We start from the raw sequence: 20,188 nt of genomic DNA, 5'->3' as shown, positions 1-20,188 counted from the left end.
CTTGAATACAGAGCAAGTCCTCAGACAAATCTGGTCTCTTCTGACATGGACACCTTTGAAAAGCCTGAGCCAATTGGGTTAAAACCGTAATTGCAGGGCCGGGATTTAGCTCAGTGGTTTCACCACCTGCTGTGCAAGGGCAAGGACCCCAGTTCAATCCTGATACCACAACAAATAAACAAACAAACAAAAAACCGTAATTGCCTTAATATGATATTCTATTTCTACCTGTGGTCCTTGTCCTAGAAATGTAAAATTTATTTATGCCACCACAAGGTGGCACTCTCGGCAGCCCGTGGGCCTCAAATCGCTTGTGAAAGGGCATTTTACAGCAAACGTGTTGTGTCAGACAAGGCTCTGACAGTAAAGCCAGGGCTGGTGTTGGAAGTGCCAGTACACTTCTAATGACACACGGTGGCCTTTTGAGCAAGGCTTCTCATATGAGTACCTGGGCATCTTGTTAATCAGGATTCTGTTTAGGTAGATGTGGAGTGAGGCCTAAAATTCTGCCTTGTGTGTGTGTGTGTGTGTGTGTGTGTGTGTGTGAGGCAGGATCTCCCTTTGTAGTTAAGACTGGACTTGAACTCACTATGTAGCCCAGGCTGGCCTTGACCTTGTGGCAGCCATCCTGCCTCAGCCTCCTGAGTGCTGGGATTACAGGCCTGCCCTGCCACCACGCCCGGCTCTAAATTCTGGATTTCTAACACACTTTGGGGGACTGTGGGATAGCTAGTCTGCAAACCACACTTTGGCAGGGGTTTGAAACAAGCATTTGGAGAAATGTATTTATTTATAATTAGGCAACTATTTGTTTGTTTGTTGTGGTGCTGGGAATTGAACCAGGGTGCTCTAGCACTAGGCTACTGCCTTTCCCCTTTCCTTCTTTATTTTGAGACAGGGCCTGGCCCCTATGTCCAGCTGCTACTCTTTAAATTTTATTATATATTTTTTTGGTAGTACTGGGAATGAACACAGGGTCTTTGCACTGAGCTACTTCCCCAGCCCTTCTTTATTTTTGAGAGAGTGTTTTGCTAAGTCACTAAGTTACTCAGGCTGTCCTTGAACTTGCAATCCTCCTGCATCAGCCTCCCAGTGTGCTGGGATGACAGAACTGTGACATACCCGGTTTTCTATTAGTTAATTTTCAAGCTATAATTTTTATTTTTATTATTGATGTAAGGCCTTTTTCTCAAAGGACCTGGGGTGGCTGACAAGATGAAAGATCATATGTTGGAGCAGCTAGGAATCAGAATGGAAGAGATAGCATCTAAAGGAAGAGGGAGTCGGTGTAACTGGCACTTGGTAGTTGTTAATTACACTAATGGGGATGCAGAATTTGGCTCTCACTCCTTTGGCAGCTGAGGTTGAACAGGAAGCACGTGGGACCCCGCAGTGCTCATTGTCTGACCTAAGAAAGGCCATGAACTCAGCAGGGACTCACATCCGGGAGCAGCGGAAATCTGGGAGCGGAAGTCCCTGTGTCATCCACTGGGCTCCAAGGCAGAGGAGATTTACCAAAAAAGCTCAAAGTCCTGCATGAAGAATGTCATCCTGCTAAAAGTATCATGTGCATTCACATTCGCCCCAGTGGTTCAGGTGAATTATACTGTGATCCAAATGAAAATGAAGACTTCAGAGAATATTTTAGACATGGCTAAGAGCATCTTTTACAAATATCTGAAGTCTCACATCTCTGAATTACATTGAGCTACATCATTTCATGGATTGGATTTTCACAGATTCCACACATATTTGAGTTTCTGCTACAAAGGTTCTTTTTTCTCTTCCCACTTCCCCAAAGGGCGCTGCCCAGGCTGGGCTATCTCTAGGGCATAAAGGAAGAGTGCAGAGGGCCAGAAAGGAAGCCAGTTCTGTACGTCCAAGTTGCATGAAATGTTTGCCAGGTCTCCCAGGAGATGGAGACTGCATATCCAGGAAACTCACTTCTTCTGGCCACTGGGAAGTTGCTTCTATTAAGGAGCAGGGACAGTCCTTATGTTCTGCTGAAGCTTTTTCAAAATCTAGTTCTTTTACAAAGCCTCTGAAGGTCCTGTGAATAGTAATAAATATATATTTTTCTTCTCTCCTGAGTTCAATATCCAGTACCAAAACCAAACCAAACCAAACCAAGCAACAATTGCAAAAAGACCCTCAGATGAGCTCAATTGTTCTTTCAGCATTTGTAGATTGATAAGAACTTATCCCCCAGGCATTTGTGGATGTTTTACAATGACTACAAAGTCCCCCAGATCTTGGGAACCCACTTCCTGTTACACTGGCAAGGTGTGACCCTATGTATTTTTTTTTTTTTTTTTTTTTTTTTTGTTACCTGGGATTGAACTCGGGTCCTTAGCTTGTGAGGCAGGCGGTAGAACCACTGAGCTAAATCCCTGGCCCAAGAAGTACACATTGTTTTTTTTTAATGGTACTGGGGGATTGAACTCAGATCCTTGCACTTTCGAGGCAGGCAGTGGAACCATTGAGCTAAATCCCCACAGACCACATCTGCCTGGCATTCTGCTGCATACTCTATGCCACGCATAGGATCTGAACTTCGCTGGAGTCCATACATTTTTTTTTTTTTTTTTTTTTTGGTGCTAAGGATTGAATCCAGGGTCTTCACACTGAGCCACATCCCCAGCCTATTTATTTTTTTGTTTTGAGACAGGCTCTCACAAACTTGTGAAGCTGCCTAGGCTATGCTTGAATTTTTGGTCCTCCTGCCTCAGCCTCCCATAGTGCTGGGATTACAGGTGTGTGCCACCAGGCCCAGTTGAGACTGTAAATTCTTTAACATGAATGTCTTGCGAAAATATTCTGTATGATGAAGCCTCTGAGTGGCTGAGTAGGCTCTCTGCAGCTATGCAGGAGTTTTCTGCAGAAGGCCTGACCTAAGAACACCAAACTTGGTTGTGCAATAAATGTCACATGTGCTTCGTTATCATAAATGAAATATCACCCTTCTCTGGGCCTCCATTCTTTCAGGCTGTTGGAAAAATTAATGTTGGCCTCAGTTGGAAAATACCCTCTTCTCTCAGGTTGTACAAGAATCCAGAAGGCTCAGGGGGCCCTTAGAAAATGAGGGAAAGGAAGTTATTCTGGCTGCAGTTAGTGCTGAAGCTCCCAAGGGCCTCAGAAGGCAGCTGGCTCCCTTGGAAGAGGAACCTTCTGTCACATGAGGTGCCCGTGTCTCTGTCAAGGCCACAAGACCCAGGCCTAGGGTCCAGCCTCCCTGGTTGCTCCTGTGGCCAGCCGTTCCCGAGGGACTGGCCTCCTCTGGGGACAGGGTGGGCTCCGAGTTAGGGGACTCTCCTTTGTCTGCAGCTCCGCCTCTCTGCTGTGGGCCAAGGGCTCGAGAGCTGGGCTTCCTGGGGTTGTACACAGGGATGGCACGGACAGGAAAGAGTTCAGGGAGAATTAACCTCAGCCAAAGGTGCTGCCACAGGGACCAGAGAAGGGCAGCCTCCCTCAAGTCTAAATCCTCAGGGCCACTCCTACATAAGCGCAGCTTCAAATGCCGAGGGTCCGCCAAACAGCTGTGGTCAGAAGCTTCATGATTGAAAAAGAACTCCTGTTGCCAACTTGTTCTTCTTAAACTAACCTCGACGGAGGTCAGTGAATGGAACCTCTCTCAACCCGGGAACACACACTGTTAATCAAAGGCTGGTGGCGTGGCCACATCCAGAGACAGCTTTCGTTTCTGGCCTAGCATCTCTCCTCACTTTAGAAGACACCGAAATCCATTCTTTTCCTTTTCCTGGGATGGGGCGCCAGACTCTGTAGAAGTCCCGATAGTGGAAGATTTCCTAGTGCCACAAATTCTGACCCTCCCTACCCCCGAATAACCCAAGGCCCAAGGAGGGAGTGTTGGTGTACAAGAAACTAGTGGAATCATTTCTGGCACTAAGCCAGACATTTCTGTGCCAAGAGGTTCCAGGAAAACTAGCACATCCCAATCAGGGGAAGTAAGGCAGCAACAGGACTTTTTCCGAATGAATCCAATAAATCCTTGGGAAAATAATCCACCAAGGGACAAATACATGTAAACAACTTCATATGCTTTTGGAGGCTTTTTGTTTTTCTTTCCTAAAGAGAGAAAAATAGAAAATATCCCATGTATCGGCTTTCAAAATAAATAACTAGGAATATAAAACACATCCATAAATATAAGCCTCGGGCTGGGGATTTAGCTCAGTGGTTACGCCGCCTGTCTTGAAAGCTCAAGGACCAGAGTTTGATCCCCGGTACCAAAAAAAAAAAATACATATAAGCCTATAAACTTGAGTTCTGTGCTGGCCAGATAATGGGAGGGAGAGAAAGGGAAAAGATGAAATGGAGGAGAATAAGAAGGGGAAAGTAGGAAGCAGAGAAAGAGTAAGACATGAGTGAGGGAGAGTTTAGAGGAGGGTCAGAGAAGGAAGGACACAACAATGTTTCAGAGACACAGACTCAAAACACAAGGAAGCAAAAAAAAAAAACCACAAGGAAACAAAGCATGGGGAGAAAACAGATTGAGAGGCTCAAAGACAATGCTGAGAGGAGAGGATCATGTTATTGAAGGTTAATCACTGTTTTCATACCTCTTAGAAACCTGAAAAGGCAGAGCTACGAAGAGAGGAGCCCATCTTATCCATTCCTTTCTGTACTGGGTTTCATAATGGCCTCCATGATGCACATCTACTTGGAGGCTCAGGAAGAGAATTTATTTGGAAATAGGATCTTTGGGATGCGATGAGTTACGGTGAGGTGACACCTCATTAGGGCGGGCTCTGACTTCAGTACTGGCTTCCTTACAAGAAGGCTGAGTGCAGACAGACATACACGTGGAAGGCAGTCATGTGAGGACAGAGGCAGAGGCCCGAGTGGCACAGCTGCAAGCCAAGGGACACCAAGGAACGCTGGCAACACCAGAAACTAGAAGAGCTAAAGAGGGCGCCTACCCTTTGTAGGCACATAGCATCACTGATGCCTTGGTTGCAGACTTTCCATGTCCAGAACTACGTGAGGGGAGATTTCTGTTGTTTCACACCACCCAGGTTGTGGTGATTTTTCATGGTGGCCATGGGGGAAAATAGGACTCCCAGGATGTGTGACATCTCCAAGATCGAATAATCAACTAAATGCCAATCTCCTATCCCAATACCTTTTATTTTTCTTTAAGAATTTTATTAGAAAAAAGAATTTTATTTGTTTTCCAGCATCCTTCATCCTGACTGGACCTGGAAGCAATGCTTTTCTTCTATTGTCAAAATTCATTTTGAGATAAAAATACATTTCCTGCCAACTTATGAAATCTATAAGAAGGGACAATTCAGGCTTTTGACATACTTTGGATTATGATGTTTTTCAATAAATTTACTGCCTTATTTTTTGATATTTCAAAACAATCTAAGAGATGATTACTTTTGAGAGACAAGGGCTGTCTTTTTAAATGTTGAAATCACCAGTTAATTTCAAGCAGTTTTCTAAGGACAAGCAAAGTCCTGCTGGGAATATTGGATTGTTGGATGTGAAACTGTCATTCATTCATTCGTCCATTCATCCATTTATGTATTTATTGTGGTGCTGGAGATCAACCCCAGGGCCTGGAGCATGCTAGACAAGCTCTCTACCATTAAGATCCACTCCCAGCCCCTGAGGTAGACTCTTTGGTGAGAAACATATTAGCCACTATTTGAAGGTTTTTTGGTTTTTGCTAGGGGTGCGCAGTGGTGGTGGTGGTGGGGCAAAATCTTGCTATGTAGCTCAGATTGGCCTTGAACTCATCATGTAGCCCAAGCTGGCCTCAAACTTGCAGTGATCCTCTTGCCTCAGCCTCCCAAATGCAGGGAATATAGGCATGCTCCACCACATCCAGCTGGAGTTTTTAACTGACATCAAATTATACGGTGCATATGTGAGTTCTTATTTATTTAGAATCTCTTAACCCTTTTTTGGATCACATCTCCCTTTGAAAAATGGTTAAAAGGTATGGATTCTCTCCCAGAAAACTGCACACTTGCACTATTTTTTGCACCTATTTTCAGGGATTCCCAGGGATGAGCCCCACTTGTCCCCCACCCTGTGGGCCCCAGGCTGGGGACTGCAACTGTGGAGCCTGTTCTCACACAGCCTGCTGGGAGACATCCCGACCAGTGTTCGGTAAAGCCTGAATCTGCCCTCTGTGGCAGAGGTTTTCTCTCCGACATGCTAAGGACACAGGCGGAGGATCTTAGAAACAACTTAGGCCGGATCGGGGTTCCTGCTGAGCACCTTCAGGGACCCCAGGACTGAGGCAGTGGGAATCCAGCAGAAACTCCCTTTGACAATGGCAGTGCTCAGGAGAGGACTGAGTCCCAAAGCTGGGTGACACCCGGGAGCTGACAGCGCCCCCCTGCTGTTCCTCAGGGTGCCATCCTCTCTTGTTCCAAGCCTTCTCAAAGCTTCTCCCTGCATCTGCTACACTGCTTTCCCACCTGGCACCCTCCCCCCTGTGCTCAGGCCTTTGGGTAGACCAAGCTTCCTCCTGAACTTCCTCGACCGTGTGCCTGTGTGTGCTTTCGTTTTCCCCCACAGCCCTTGCCACATCGTATTGTCACTGGTTTGTAGCTCATCAGTGCCTCTGCTGGGCTCTGGTGTGTGTCCTACTTGACAGGCAGCATGGTGGTGGCCACATGGATCTGAGCTTGGTGAGGAAATGAATGAATAATGGATATTTTTATGCAAGGACCCTCAATCTGGCCACTACTGGCATTTTGGACTTGATCCTTTGTCACGGGACACTGGTCTGTGGATACAGAATGTTTGGCAGTATCTCCACCTTCTCCCACCCCATGTCAGGAGCACATTCACCCCCGAATGACTACCAAAAACATCTCCAGACACTGTCCAGTGACCAACAGGACACAAAATTTCCCTGGTTGAGAATAATTGCTTTAACACAAGTTTGTTTGGTTTCTTTTTATTTTTATTTTTTTGGTACTGGGCATTGAACTCAGGACTGTGCACTTGCGAGGCAGATGGCAGAACCACTGAGCTAAGTCCCGGGCCCTAACACGAGTATTGATCATGAGGTCACATTGCCTACTTGAGTCTAGGTCAAGGAGTTCCATTAGCCAATCAGTAAATGGTATGTGTTCATGCAATGGGTGGCAGACCTCTTGAGGCTCAGAAGAGGATAAAAACTCTGTTTGCTAAGGACTCAGTCTTTCAGTGACCAGTGGCACTGCAAGAACATGAGAGGGAGGTGTAACTAGTGAGTTCCACCGCCTGTCCCCATCCCCACCCGCCCCGCCCCACATGGAGGATCTTGGGAGGTGTGGAGCTTCAGACGCTTGGTTATGACAGCTGGTCAGGAAAGCTGAAAACAGCATTTTTAGCCACTATATTAACTAGGGAGGACCCCTGAGTGTTATGGTTTCCTCCTCAGAAATACAGGTGGCAGGAAATAACATAAAACTGTGTGTCCGGCGGTGGGGCTTAGACACAGGAACAGGGTCTTCACTGTTTCCCTGGCCATGACCTTTGGTGGCAGCAGTGTCTGAGGAGCTGACAGTGGCTCTGGACTCTCCTCAAACCACTGGCACTTCAGGAGGTCGTTAGAGGTCATCTAATCATTCTCTAATCCTTTGGCTTTAACCTGAGTCCACGGTCCTGTATGACATTCTTGTGATACAGTGTCATGCATGTGTGTGTGGTGGTGGTGAAGAATCACTAGATGTCATCATATTTTCTTTTTTTGAGACAGGGTCTCATTATGCAGTTCGGGCTAGCCTTGAACTTGCCGAGATCCTCCTGCTTCAGACTCCCAAGTGGTAAGATTACAATATGCATCACCACACATGGCTTCATCATATTTTCAAAGGAGTCTCAATTTCTCAAATGTTAACAGTCATTTGTCTAACCTCATTTGTGAGATGAGGAAACTGAAGCCCAGAGGTTAAAAGGCTGCTTCAGCTTTTTGAAGTTGGAATCTGGCAGACCTCTTGCTGCCTTTTTGTCCAGCAGGGTCCTGAGGGCAGTGAAATCTGAGGTCACTGGATGGGTCCTGAGGATTAGTGAATTAGGAGGGTGGATGCCCAGTCAAAAGAGTTGTCAAATAAAATACAAGATGGCCTGTTATGTTTGAAACTCACATACATAAAAATATTTTAGTATAAGGATATACCAAACAGTACACAGAACATCACTAAAACATTATTTGTTTTCTGAAACTCAAATTGAAGTGGTGTCCTAGATTCTCTCTCTCTCTCTATGTGTGTCCTGCTCATCAGTCCCCTGTGACTCTGAGGCCTGAGGAGTCCTTGAATGCTCCACAGATTCTACTTGTATGTGGCCTCTCAGAAGATGACATCTCACAAGTCTCAGAAGAGTAAAGATCAAATTTATTTCATACAACACCCCTCGGGATCCCCGTGGCCCTGTCGCTGAGGTGGCCAGGAAGGCGGCTTTAGCTAAGCGCTGTCTCTCGCTCTGCAGTAACAGCCGCAGCCCCCTTCCCACCCACTCAAGACAGCCTCCGAAACATCTTAAGATCTCAGGAGATCACTTCTGTAGCAGGGAATAAATTAAAAAAAAATTAGTAAGAAAAATACACACTTCATTTTTCTATTAAAAATAGGATTTGCGGTAGGCAACCATTTCTCATCTTTTGGCCTTCAACGTGGCAGAGGAAGAAAACATGGTAAGAACATCTGTACTCCCACTGCCTTCCTCATCCACTCTCACACTTCCCACGCGGGCCTTCGTGGTGTTGTGGAGGAGTCGCACCCGAGCAGCTTCGTTACCCACTTGTGGGTGAGGTCAGAGGGGGTGTGGTGGGGGGAGTGGTCTGGTCATTTCCAAAGAACAAGCACTATCCAGAGCTTCAGGCCTTTGAAGGACCAAAGGAAAAGAAAAGAAAAACGAAAAACTAAGCCTGACAGTAGGCCATCTGCTAGAAATGATTGGGTACAAGAAAAAACAGGTGCATGCAGAGGTTCTCTATCTCTGTACAAGACAAAATATTCAAGTTTTTAAAATACTCCAGTGGCCTGTTTACTCTGATCTCCTTTCACTCTTCTGCATTGCAAGGATGCTCCAACTTGGAAGGAGGGGCCCGCAGGCGACTGAACAGCCCCTCTGTATCTCCTTATGCCTAACATTAACGCAGCAGGATGGATTTGAGAACTGGTGCCTTGGCCTGAGGAATTTCTAGGTTACATGGGAGCAGAGCAGTTTCATAAGTGCACAGAGCTCTCGGAATATGGGAATCATCTGCGCTTCTTGGGATGTGGATGTCCTGCCAGGCATGAGCACCTACTTTTGCTGTCCTAAGTTCTGTCAAGGGAGACTTCTGTTCTCTGTAAGGACAAAAGACAAAAGAAGCTGTAGTCACATCCCTAGGACTGAAGATCGCCCCGGTAGACCAACATGCAGAATGGCAGGCAGCACCTCAGAGAGGAGCCGCAAAGCTGTGTGGTCAAGTGCAGACCCCGGACCTGCCCACACTCGTGCCTCCCTCTCCGCTTGCTCTGTAGGGCCTGCTGCCTCCCTCCCTGCACACAGGTAGAACATCATCTGTGAAGCAACTGCATCTGGTGCACATGTGCACCAGGCTGTTGGCCCATAGGTGCTAAAGTCACCCATATGAATTTTAAGAGACCTGGCTTCTAGCTGTAGCTCCACCTCTAACTAGTATGAGTTGTACTTTCTCTATGTCTGCTTTTTTATTGTTTTGTTTTGTTTGTTGAGATAAGGCTGGCCTTGAACTCACTAGGTAGCCCAAGCTGGCCTTGAACTGTGGTGATCCTCCTGCCTCGGCCTCCGGAATGTTAGGATTACAGGCATGTGCCACCATGCCTGGCTAGGTCTGCTTTTTAATTTAATTTTTTTTTTTTTTTGCTTTTTAATTTAAAAAAATGAAGGAATGAACTCAAGTGATCAAATTTAGATGTTTTAAAATGATATGATTCTGTCTTAAGAGGAATGAAATTCTGATACATTTCAAAATAGATGAACCTTGAGAGAATCATGCTAAAAGAAATAAGCCAGACATAAAAGGACAAATATCATGATTCCACTTGCTCAATGTACCCAGAACAGTCAGATTCATAGAGACAGAAGATGGGACAGTGGTTGCTGGGGGCTGAGTACAGGGGCTTCAGTTTGAGGTGATGGAAATCTTCTGAATGGGAAGATGAAAATTTAGGAGGTAGTTAGTGATAATAGTTGCATAGCAGTGTGAATGCACCTAATGTAACTGCATTATATACATTTAAAAATGGTTTAAATGACATATATATCCACAATTAAAAAGTTAACCTCTTATACCATCTCGAAGTGCTCTTTAACTGCTTCAAATGCTTCTCAGGTCAGCTACCCCACTACCTGGATCTGACCTGCAGTTTTCTATGCTGAGGATGCAAAAACCTGCCCCCAAGAATTTGACATATGATCAATTATTAACAATATGGCTATGAGAGAGAAGCTAGGAGAGCCCTAGCAAAGTACAGAAGAGTTCAGAAGCAATGAGAGGAGCTGGGGTGGGCAGTGAGGGGGTCACAGAAGCGACAGGAGCTGGTCGCAAAGGTTCAGTTTTGATAAGTGGAAACAGCAGAAGGCCCTGGGTCACTATTCTGGACCCTCCATGGGCACAGGACACCCTGCTCCAGGTGGAATTCAGCAGGCACCAGCATGAGGACATGGGAGGATTGCCCAGAGTCTGGGGAACCCCATGGCTGGCTGGCTGGCTTCCTAAGGTGAGCTGAGCTGAGTCTCCATTTTGTTCTGGTCCTGCTGGGTCAGAACAGGATGCAGGATTGAGGGCTCCAACTAGAAGGTCAAGGCTCTGGCTCCTCTTCTGCCAGGACAAACCCAGAGGAGCAGGCCAAAAAGCTGTGTTGGTCCCAGAGGGCTGGAGGCCTGCCAGCGCTGGAAGCTACCTTTGTACCATTTCCTCGCTTCAGCCGGAGGAGGTAGACCTGACCCTCCTGGTGTCCAGCCTTTCTGCAGGGCCCAGAGCTGAGCCCCTCCCGGGCACCTCTGCTCTCCCCTTCTGGGGGGCAGACAGTGCTGGGCACTGCTGCACAACCAATGCCACAGACAGGAAGGATTTGGCTTGGGGGCTATGAAGTAAAGGTTAACACACTCACATCAGAGGACTGGGCCTGCTGTGCCCAAGTCAGAGGCCAGCTGTCAGCCATCCAAGTACAGCCATGGAATTGCCCACTTCTGGCCAGAACATGATACAAATCCCCTAGAAAAGCATTTGTTTCCAACACCCTCTGGATCTCTAATTCCTACTTCTAGAAAATACTGCATATGAGTACTTCAAATGTATGAGGACTGTGTCGGGTGCTCATTTAATCTTTCCAATAACTAGGTGAGGCATTTTACCACCCCTGGTCCACAGATGAAGAAACAGAGGTCTGGAGAAGTTTAAGAGCTTGCCCAGTGATGTGGCTAGTGCATGGCTAGTTAAGCACAAGTTAAGTCTGAATGTGGGTCTCAGATTCCTAGGTCAAGGCTTGGCTTTGGTTGAATCCTATTCCTTGGGGAAGCAATTGCTACATTCCACAAATGTGGCAGGGGGATTTGAGGGCCAAATAAAGTAACTTTACCAATCACATCTACTATCGCCAAAGTGGTGAAAAGAAATTTAAAGTAGATAACAGCTTTTATATGGCTGCTAAGTTTCTCATGTAAGCCTTAATAAAGCCCTAGCAAGTAGCTGTTGTTTTCCTCCTCCTCCTCGCCACTTTGTGGATGTGGAAGCTTAGGCTTGGGGGAGACTGGGATATCCCAAAGAGGGCTGCAGAGCTGAAACCCCCTCTTCAGTCTACTGAAGCCAGCTCCTAGGCAGGCTCCATTGCAGCCCAGCTGCCTGTGGCATGGGAGGTAGGAATGTGAGCAGTCACTGGGAGTTGCTTTTTTCCATAAGAAGGCAGGGTTCTCTCCAAGATCTAAAACCCTCACAGGTCTAGATTCAGCCCTCTCATGCAAGTACAGGGTGTTCTCTTTCATGTTATCTGTCTGCATAGGCCACAAATGCGATATATAAACAAGGCAAAAATGGCAGAGGAAAAGTGAAGTCAGAATGTGCCATTGAAGCCAGTCAAACAATACCAAATTAGCAGTTGGCTAAGTGGCTGTCTCATTGTTAAGATATTTCCTTCAATATGTTTTCAGAAGTAACGGCCATTAAACAAGAGGGAATGATTGCCAGGTTTGATTTCAGGAAGGAAATCCCCTCCCATTTCCCTGCTGGGCAATTCAATTAATTTTCTCCTGACCTACTCCAGCTGATTATTAGGGAAGCTATACGTGTTCCTTTTATAAACAAAACCCATGAGTTTCAAAATTCAAAATTCTTTTCCCAATGGTGGAGAACTCTTCGGCTCCCGCCAAAAGGCTGTATTGGGGGGTGGGCAGGACCAGTCTGCATGAACTCCCAGAAGCAGACTTTTGGGCCCACGGTTCAGCTTCTAGGGAAAGGGAAAGTTCAGTCTGGGCGGGAGCTTAGAGCCTTTGCCCAGAAAGACTCTGGAATGAAGACAAGGTAAATAGGCTGGTCCTGCTCTGTGTTGATCCCCATTGGCAGTAGCCTGAGGCTGGGGACACAGTCACATTTATTGCAGAAGGAAAACACATTTTTATCAGTCTCCCACACCGCCTGTGGGGCAGAGTTTCCACTCTCCACTCTTGCAACACCGCTACTGCTGGGACAGAAGCAGCGTTTTGTGGGCAGGAGACTTGTGGTGTGGACAGAGAACTGGCCAGGGACCCCTGAGACCTGGGCTGTATTCCTGGGACTGGGTAACTCAGGGCAAACTGTTCTGTCAACCCAAGCCTCAGTTTCTTCATCTATAAATTGGGCTCCCCATCCTTCTGATGCAGTGGTCTCTGATTTCAGGAGTCTGAGGGGGTGTAGACTAGAAAAAGACGTTCCTTTCATTCTTCTGTTCCTTAAATTGATAGCTTTCCTCCACAAAAAGAATGTCAGTGGCTTCCTGCTTGTCAAATGCATAACAAGCTCTTTTTTACAAGAATTCAGTCTTGGGCAAAAACAAAGGAAGCCAGAGGCCTACTGGAAGGGGTTGCAGAAGTCTTACAAAAAATTCCTCCCAGACCTTAAAGACGCAGTTCATAAAACGGACTCCTCATTTCTTAAAACAGCAGCTGCCCTGTTAACTCCTGCACCGCCGATAAGCTCCCAGAAAGGTTGCGAGTGGGAAGGTTAGCGAGAGTCAGGCCTTTGCAGTTTTAGCTTGGGCCTGTGTCATTCTTACCAAAAGAGCAATGAGTATCGTAGATTCCCAATACTTTGGTGGGGGGACTCTGAGGGTCCCCCTCCCGCTGTGGGCTGAGATGTAATGATAGAAACAGGTGGGGGAGATTATTCAAAGTCAGAACTGGCAAAGGTTAGTCAGAGGGTCCTGGTTTAAATCAGACTAAGCCAATATGGGGTAGGAGGAAGATTGGTGGAAGGCAGGCCCTGGGAGAATCGGGAAATATTTTGCTGTTCCGTGAAGAGTGTACTTACAGAATATCTGTTTTCCACAAAATCTGCAAGACAAAGAATAGCATGGTGGTGAGCAATGCAAAGATCTGGCTTCACCACCAGATTTCAGGGGCTAAGGGGCGGGAGCAGGTCCAGGAAAGACAATGACACAGAAGGGGATGCCAGGCCACATGCTGACTCATTGCTCAGGTTTATGGCTCCTTGGCTCACAGATAGGTTCCCAGGGACCCCCTGGTTTCATGTGACAGGCATGTAAAGTCCTTGCCACATTATTTAACATTTTTAAAAGTTTAAAAAATATTAGTAGCAAGCCAAGTGTGGTGGTGCACACCTGTAATTCCAGCGCTGAGGCTGAGGAAGGAGGATCACCCAAGAGTTCAAGGCCAGCCTGAACTAAAAATGAGATCCTGTCTAAAAAAAATAAAATAGCAGATGTGTTTTACGAAAAAAATTGAAAATTTCAGGAAAGTGGAAAATAAAACACCTCTGGAAAGTAGGAATAAAAGCTTTAATCCCACTCTCCCAACCCTGCTGACACTTTCCCTGGTCATTTTCCACTGAGTAGACTTTTTTTGAAGGGGGCAGTTATATAGTATATGACATTTTATATCCTATCTTTTTCTTTTCTTTTTTTTTTTGGAGAAAAAGTCTTACTTTGCAGTTCAGACTGACCTTGAACTCACACCAATGCTCCTGCCTCAGCTTCCCAAAGTGCAGGGATTATAGGCATGCACCACCACGCCCAGCTCCTATCTTTTTCATATGACATGACTTTACAAGAATTTCTGGTACCTTCTTAAACATAATTGTTAAAGTAGCAAGATTATAATTGTTAAATGGATGTGCAAGGGTTTATTTAACCAGTTACTTACTTCAAAAAGTTAGATTCTTAAACTGAGCAGACAGGAAGCTGTGTGGAGGGTAAGTTGCTGCCTGCATTAGTCAGAGGCAACTTTCACTGCAAGGGACAAGCGAGGGGAATGGTTTGGCCTTCTGGATAGGACCAGGCCCCACTCACACCAGAATGCCTGAATTCTGGACACAGACTTGAAGACACAGCAGCTACGGGGACCTCATCTGCTGCCTGGAAAGACCTGAGAGAAGGTGTTGCTGCTCTTAAAAGTGGTGCAAGGGGGCTGGGGATTTAGCTCAGTGGTTCTGCCTCCTGCCTCGAAAGCACAAGGTCCCAAGTTTGATCCCTGGTACCAAAAAAAAAGAAGCAATAAAGAAGATTACCTTCACCTTAAAATGTTTTCTTGGGCTGGGGATTTAGCTCAGTGGCACTGCGCCTGCCTGGCAAGTGCAAGGTCCTGAGTTCGATCCCTGGTACCCAAAAAAACACAAACAAAATCAAAACAAAACAAAAATAGAATTTAGTGGGTAGCACCTTCAGTTTTTGCATGAAGCACTTTTTACCACCTTGGATGCTGAAGGAGGAAGTGCCACCCTGAGAAGACAGGTTGGCAGTGCCCAATGGCCCAGCTGGCTCTGGGCCTCACAGGATGGGTGGGGACTGACTCTCAAGTGTTCTCTGCCTCTCAGATGGGACTTGGCCTAGAGGCCTCCTTTTCTTTGGTTCTTTCTTGATGACCATTTCCTGTTGTGACTATTCTCAACCCAGCCACTTGTTATACAGGGTGGCAGGGAATGCAGTGGGGACCAGGGGTTTCTGCCCTGTGAGGACTAAATTCCATCTTGGAAGTCTGAATTCCAAGCAGAGAGAAAGCAGGAGTGGAAGGCTGAGGGAGCTGAATTTCAGATAGGAAGGGGCCCCCGTCTGGCTCAGTGGATGGGGCAAGGACTCGAAGTAAGACTCAGTGTCTCTCCTAGGGCCAGGGGGATGGGTAGGAAGTACTCAGATCACCTAGCAAGGTGAGCACAAAATAAAAAACAGCTGGCATCTGGAGAAGAAATCTCTTGTGGGATAGTCCCAGGAGCTGAAGTCCCTAAGCCAGGATTTCTTGATGTTGGCCCTTATTGACATTTCGGGCTGGATAACTCTTTGTGTTGGCAGGACTGCCCTCAGTACTGTGAGATGCTTAGCAGCATCCATTGCCTCCACTCACCAGATGCTACAGCTTTACCCTCTCCCAGCCAAGTTAGGACAAAAATGTTTCCAGAGTTGCAGGAAAGGTCAGGAGTAGAACGCCTGCTTAGCGCGTGCAAGGCCCCGGGTTCCATCCCCAGTGTAACAAAATAAATATCCTATCAGGAGGCAATGAGCACTGGTCCCATTCTCCTAAGAAGCTAAAGCTTACTAAAGGCCAGTGGTTCTCTCTATTCTTGGGTCTCTCTCTATTTGGTGTCTTTCTCATACACTTTTCCTAATTCTGAGAATTCTTCCCCTTCCTTCTTGAACAGCAGGGAACAGGCCATAGCCATGGATGATATAGTAGCTGGAAGGGAAAAAACCCCCTACAGTTTCCTTCCCTTAGTCTAAGGGTTAATTGCAGGGATAAGAAGATGTTAGCTTAGCTATATGTCAACACATAGCAGGCTCCCAACAAAACAGCAGATTAGCAGCACCCTGGCCATGATCCAGATGGGGACACAAAGGGTTGAGTCAGGAGATGCTGCCCCTGCTCACTTTACAGAGGGTGCCTGTCCACCACAGTCCTTACCCACCCGAGGCCCACTGAGGTGTCCACCTGAGCAAGAGGCATTTTACTGAGACTCGATGAGAAAACTAATGTCAGAGGCAAAGGAAGGGTGAGAGCCAAGCCACATAACCCAATAAGGGTAGAGCTGCCACCAGAATCCAGTCTGCACGTGTTACTCAGGGTATTTCCCAAGAGGTTCACAGTATAAAGAGCCATCCAGGCTGCTCTAGCTAACATGAGGACACCAGAAACACAGTAAGCTGGCCCTGGGGTCCAGGACAGAATTCAGATGTAAGGGAAAACTTGGGCTTATGAGTAAATATCTATGCAGTCTAGTTCAAGGGAGAAGCTGGGGTGGGTTAAGAATTAGAATTAGCTTCAAGGGTACCCAGGGGCTAACTCTTAAGAATAGACTGATTCCAGCCTGGGTATGGTGGTGCCTGTCTGTAATTCTAGCTACGTGGGAAGATGAGGCAGGAGGATTGCAAATTGGAGGCCAACCTGGGCAACTTAGCAAGACCTTGTCTCAAAATTTAAAAAGGCGAAAGGTGGCCGGGGATTTAGCTCAGTGATTTCACTGCCTGCTATGCAAGCGACCCGAGTTCTATCCCCGGTACCAAAAAAAAAAAAAAAAAAAGCTAAGGATGCAGCTCAGTGATTTAAAAAAAACAAATCAAAAAGACTCAAGCAGACAGGTCTGGAGTGACCAAGGCAAAGTCATACCACCTGCATGTCCAGATGGCAGCACCTTGAGACTGAATGTTGTGATTGGAAGGGAACTTAAGGTCACTGGCTTGATCACCTCATTTGACAGATAAAAAAGCTGATTCACAAAGACAGAGGGTAGAATGGTGGCTGCTGGGGGTGGGAAGGAGTTAACGCTTTATGGGTGTGGAGGTTTGTTTTGGAAAGTTGGAAAGGTTTGGGGGGGGCGGGCTGATGGCTGTCCAGTAGGCTTAAAGCTCTGACCTGTACACTTGAAAATGGTTGAAATGGTGATATGTATATTTTACAGCGGAAAAAATAAAAGCAAAAACCCTAAGCTTGTAACATAAAGCCCAAACTGCAAAGATCAGACACCTCTCATGGCCTATGAGCTCACCCAGGGACTCATGCCTTTTCGGTTGCCCCCAAAAGTTTCTCCAGGGCCCTGCCCTGGGGCTGCTCCTTGGAGAAAAGCCTGCCCTGGCCCTTTTGCTTATTGAGGGGAGTGGTTTTCCTTTGTATCACTCCTCAGGGGAAAGGGGGTTCAACAGCCAGAACTACACTGACCAGCCAGATGAGCCATTTCCCAAAATAGTCCCGGCTGAGTGCTGCTGGTTGGAAGACGGTGTGGAATGAGAGAAAGAAACATTAGCTAAGATCCCATTCTGTACTCAGGGGGCCAAATGATCTATCTGCTCAAGCCCCTGCCTTCACCGGGAAGTCATTTTTTTTGAGGGGTTATCCCCCCACACACATAGTGTTTCTGGATTTTCCCACCAGCCAAACCTGAGCAATCGCTCCAGGATTTATAGGGAATAAGAAAGGCCCTGGTTAGGGTGGAGATTTAGCTCAGTGGTGCTGCCGCAAGCACAAGGTCCTGTGTTCGACCTCTGGTACAAAAGAAAAAAAAGAAAGGCCCTGATCCTTCTAACAAGGAGCAGAACCTGCATGGCAGTCAGGAGAGGGCACAGAGCACCTACAGAATGGTTCTCAAGGTGTATTCCTCAGGCTGCCAACCATACCAGCAGACTGTGGGAACTTACTAGAAATGCAAATTATCCAACCTATGGAATCCGAATTTTTTCTGGGGGGTGCCATATAAGCTGTGTTTTAACAAATTGGAGAGCCATGGATTTATATCTAGCCCATTCCTCTGATCTCACAGAGAAGGGGACTGGGGCCTTGAGTGTTTCCATGATCCAAGTCCCTGGCCAACTAGGAACCACCTGAGGATGTAACTCTTCTGAAGAAGATAGAGTTGGATTCTCCAGTTAAGTTAATGACAGCATAGAGACTAAACCATGAAAGATGGACAGTGCAGAAGCACATGGCCTCTTTGGTTTGGCATCAGAGGGGAAATGGGAAGGCTTGAGGAGCACCACCCTGGACCAGGCTCCCTAGAGTCAATCCCTGCTCTGCCACTGGCTGTGGGATAAGGACACAGTATTTAACTCCTGGGCCCATTTCCTCACCCCCAGAGAAGTAATAATAAAGCCCTCATCACCCTACAATGCTCTTGAGGATTAAGTGAGGGCTCTGAGGTCTCACACACAGAGAGTGTTCAGCAAACATTAGCTGTAACTATAGCAGAGGAAGAAGAAACTCTCTAAACCTAAAGGGAATTAGATTACAGAGAGAAAAAAAATTAATATGCAACAAAAGAGATACTCAGTCTATACAAATGGAGGGACACCCAGTGCAAGGAAGTGTGAAGAATTTAGAGTGATGACAAATGTGGAGATGATTATGAGGATGCGTGGGATCTATAATAAGATTGGAAGGAAGTTCAAATGAAGGGATGCTAAGGATGAATGTGGAAAAAGTCCAAGGAAGGAGAATTATCAGGGGCTAAAGGATCTGGCTCCTTGGAGAATCATCTTGCTTCTTCTAGGCGAGAAGGACCTGATTTGGAGTGAGGTGTAGAGGAAAGGAGATTATATTGAAACTGGTTTCGGTTAAGGAAGTCCCAGAGAATTGAGGAGCGCTATCCCTGCCCTTTAGCAAATCAGTAAGAGGAAAAGAAAGAAAAGGAGTCAGCCGTGGCCAGTAGGATCCTCAGCAGCAGCTGAGAGGAAATATTCAGAAAGAGGAAACCCCTTGGCTTCCAGCCTTAGGTGAGGTCAGGCCGCAGGCTTTAGGCAGCCGCAGGTCCCAAAGGTGGAGCCCAAGCAAGACTCAGGACTTTCTCCACCCTCAGCCCCAGGCAGGGTAGAGCTGTCCAGCTCTCTAGGTTCTCTATGGAGGTTGGAGACCTTTTGGCAAAGGGACCAGAGCCCTAACTGTCCCTCAGGGCCCAGGTTGGGCAGGGAGAGCAGCCTGGTCTGGGATTTGGAGACCACTCTAGTCTAGTCCTGGGCAAGGTCCTGTACTCTAGGGCCCAAGTTCCTCTTGTGGTTTTTTGGGGGTTTTTTGATACTGGGGATTGAACTCAGGACCTTGTGTTTGTGAGGTAGGCAGCGATCCTCCTGTTGTTGGGTTTTTTTTTTGGTACTGGGGATCGAACTCGGGACCTTGTGCTTGCGAGGCAGGTGGCAGCAGAACCACTGAGCTAAATCCCTGGCCCTGATCTTGCTGTGTTTTTAAACTAAAAATATGTCAGGGATAGTACACTAACTACTTGGGATAAGTAGTAATGTCTCCAGGGATCTCTCTTTTTTTTTTTTTTTTGGTATGTGGCTCGAACTCAGGACCTTGCGCTTTCGAGGCAGGCAAGGTTGCCACTGAGCTAAATCCCTGGCCTATGATCTTATCTTTTTAAAGACAGGGTCTCACTATGTAGGTCAGGATGGCCTTGAACTCACTATGTAACCCAGACTGGCCTCAAACTTTCAGCAATCTCCTGCCTCAGCCTCCTGAGTGCTGGGATCTTGTGGTCTTATCCCTTTTCTCATTCATCCCATCTCCATGAAATAGTTGAAGAAACCGACTCTCTGAGGGCTAAGACATCTTGGCCGAAGTCACACTGCTGGTAAGTGGCAGTACTAGGATAGAGGCTCCACATCTTTCAGCAAAGCCAAGGCTCTTCGCCAGCATAATACTACTAGGTTGGGTTCTACGATGTCCGTGGTTCCAGTCTTGAGGGAGGGATTAGTTTTGCAAAGCTCAGGACTGAGTATTCTAGAACCAGCCCGGCGTCTCCAAGAGAATCCACCTGAAGGAAGACCTGACTACCCTAAAGCAGATGCAGGAAATCAGACTTCAAAGTGTACTTCAAAATATCCATTTTGGCAATGAGGGCAAATGAAAATCAACAGATGTAGAAGGGAGCCTTTCCAGAGCTTTCTTATCTGACTAAAAGCAGTAACTTCTGAGCCATGGAAACTGCCATAAATGCTCCTGCCAAGGAAGATTTAAGGCCAGGAAGACAGAATGGTGCCTCCAAGATGGACCTGCACAAAAAGAC

At 46.7% G+C, this 20,188-nt stretch overlaps 1 protein-coding gene across 5 annotated transcripts in view; it reads right to left on the bottom strand.

Moving 5' to 3' along the window:
* Nucleotides 1–8,342: 8,342 nt before the first annotated feature.
* Pecam1 (platelet and endothelial cell adhesion molecule 1) overlaps nucleotides 8,343–20,188 on the bottom strand; it is a 57,361-nt gene continuing 45,515 nt past the window's right edge. For 3 of the 5 annotated variants that reach the window (XM_087208604.1, XM_087208603.1, XM_087208605.1), the window contains one exon: nucleotides 14,709–14,803. In XM_087208604.1, the coding sequence (XP_087064730.1) occupies nucleotides 14,724–14,803 (80 nt within the window). In that variant the 3' untranslated portion in view covers nucleotides 14,709–14,723. Of the gene's footprint in view, nucleotides 9,321–13,501; nucleotides 13,525–14,708; nucleotides 14,804–20,188 lie in introns of those variants that run through there. The other 2 variants (XM_013067635.3, XM_004870297.4) reach the window with 2 other exon arrangements.

Source organism: Heterocephalus glaber, unplaced genomic scaffold (assembly GCF_053883595.1).
Source record: "Heterocephalus glaber isolate CG9 unplaced genomic scaffold, H.glaber_assembly_v1.0 deba00000937, whole genome shotgun sequence".
Classification (NCBI taxonomy): Eukaryota; Metazoa; Chordata; class Mammalia; order Rodentia; family Bathyergidae; genus Heterocephalus; species Heterocephalus glaber.
This window is presented reverse-complemented; position numbering and strand designations above follow the sequence as displayed.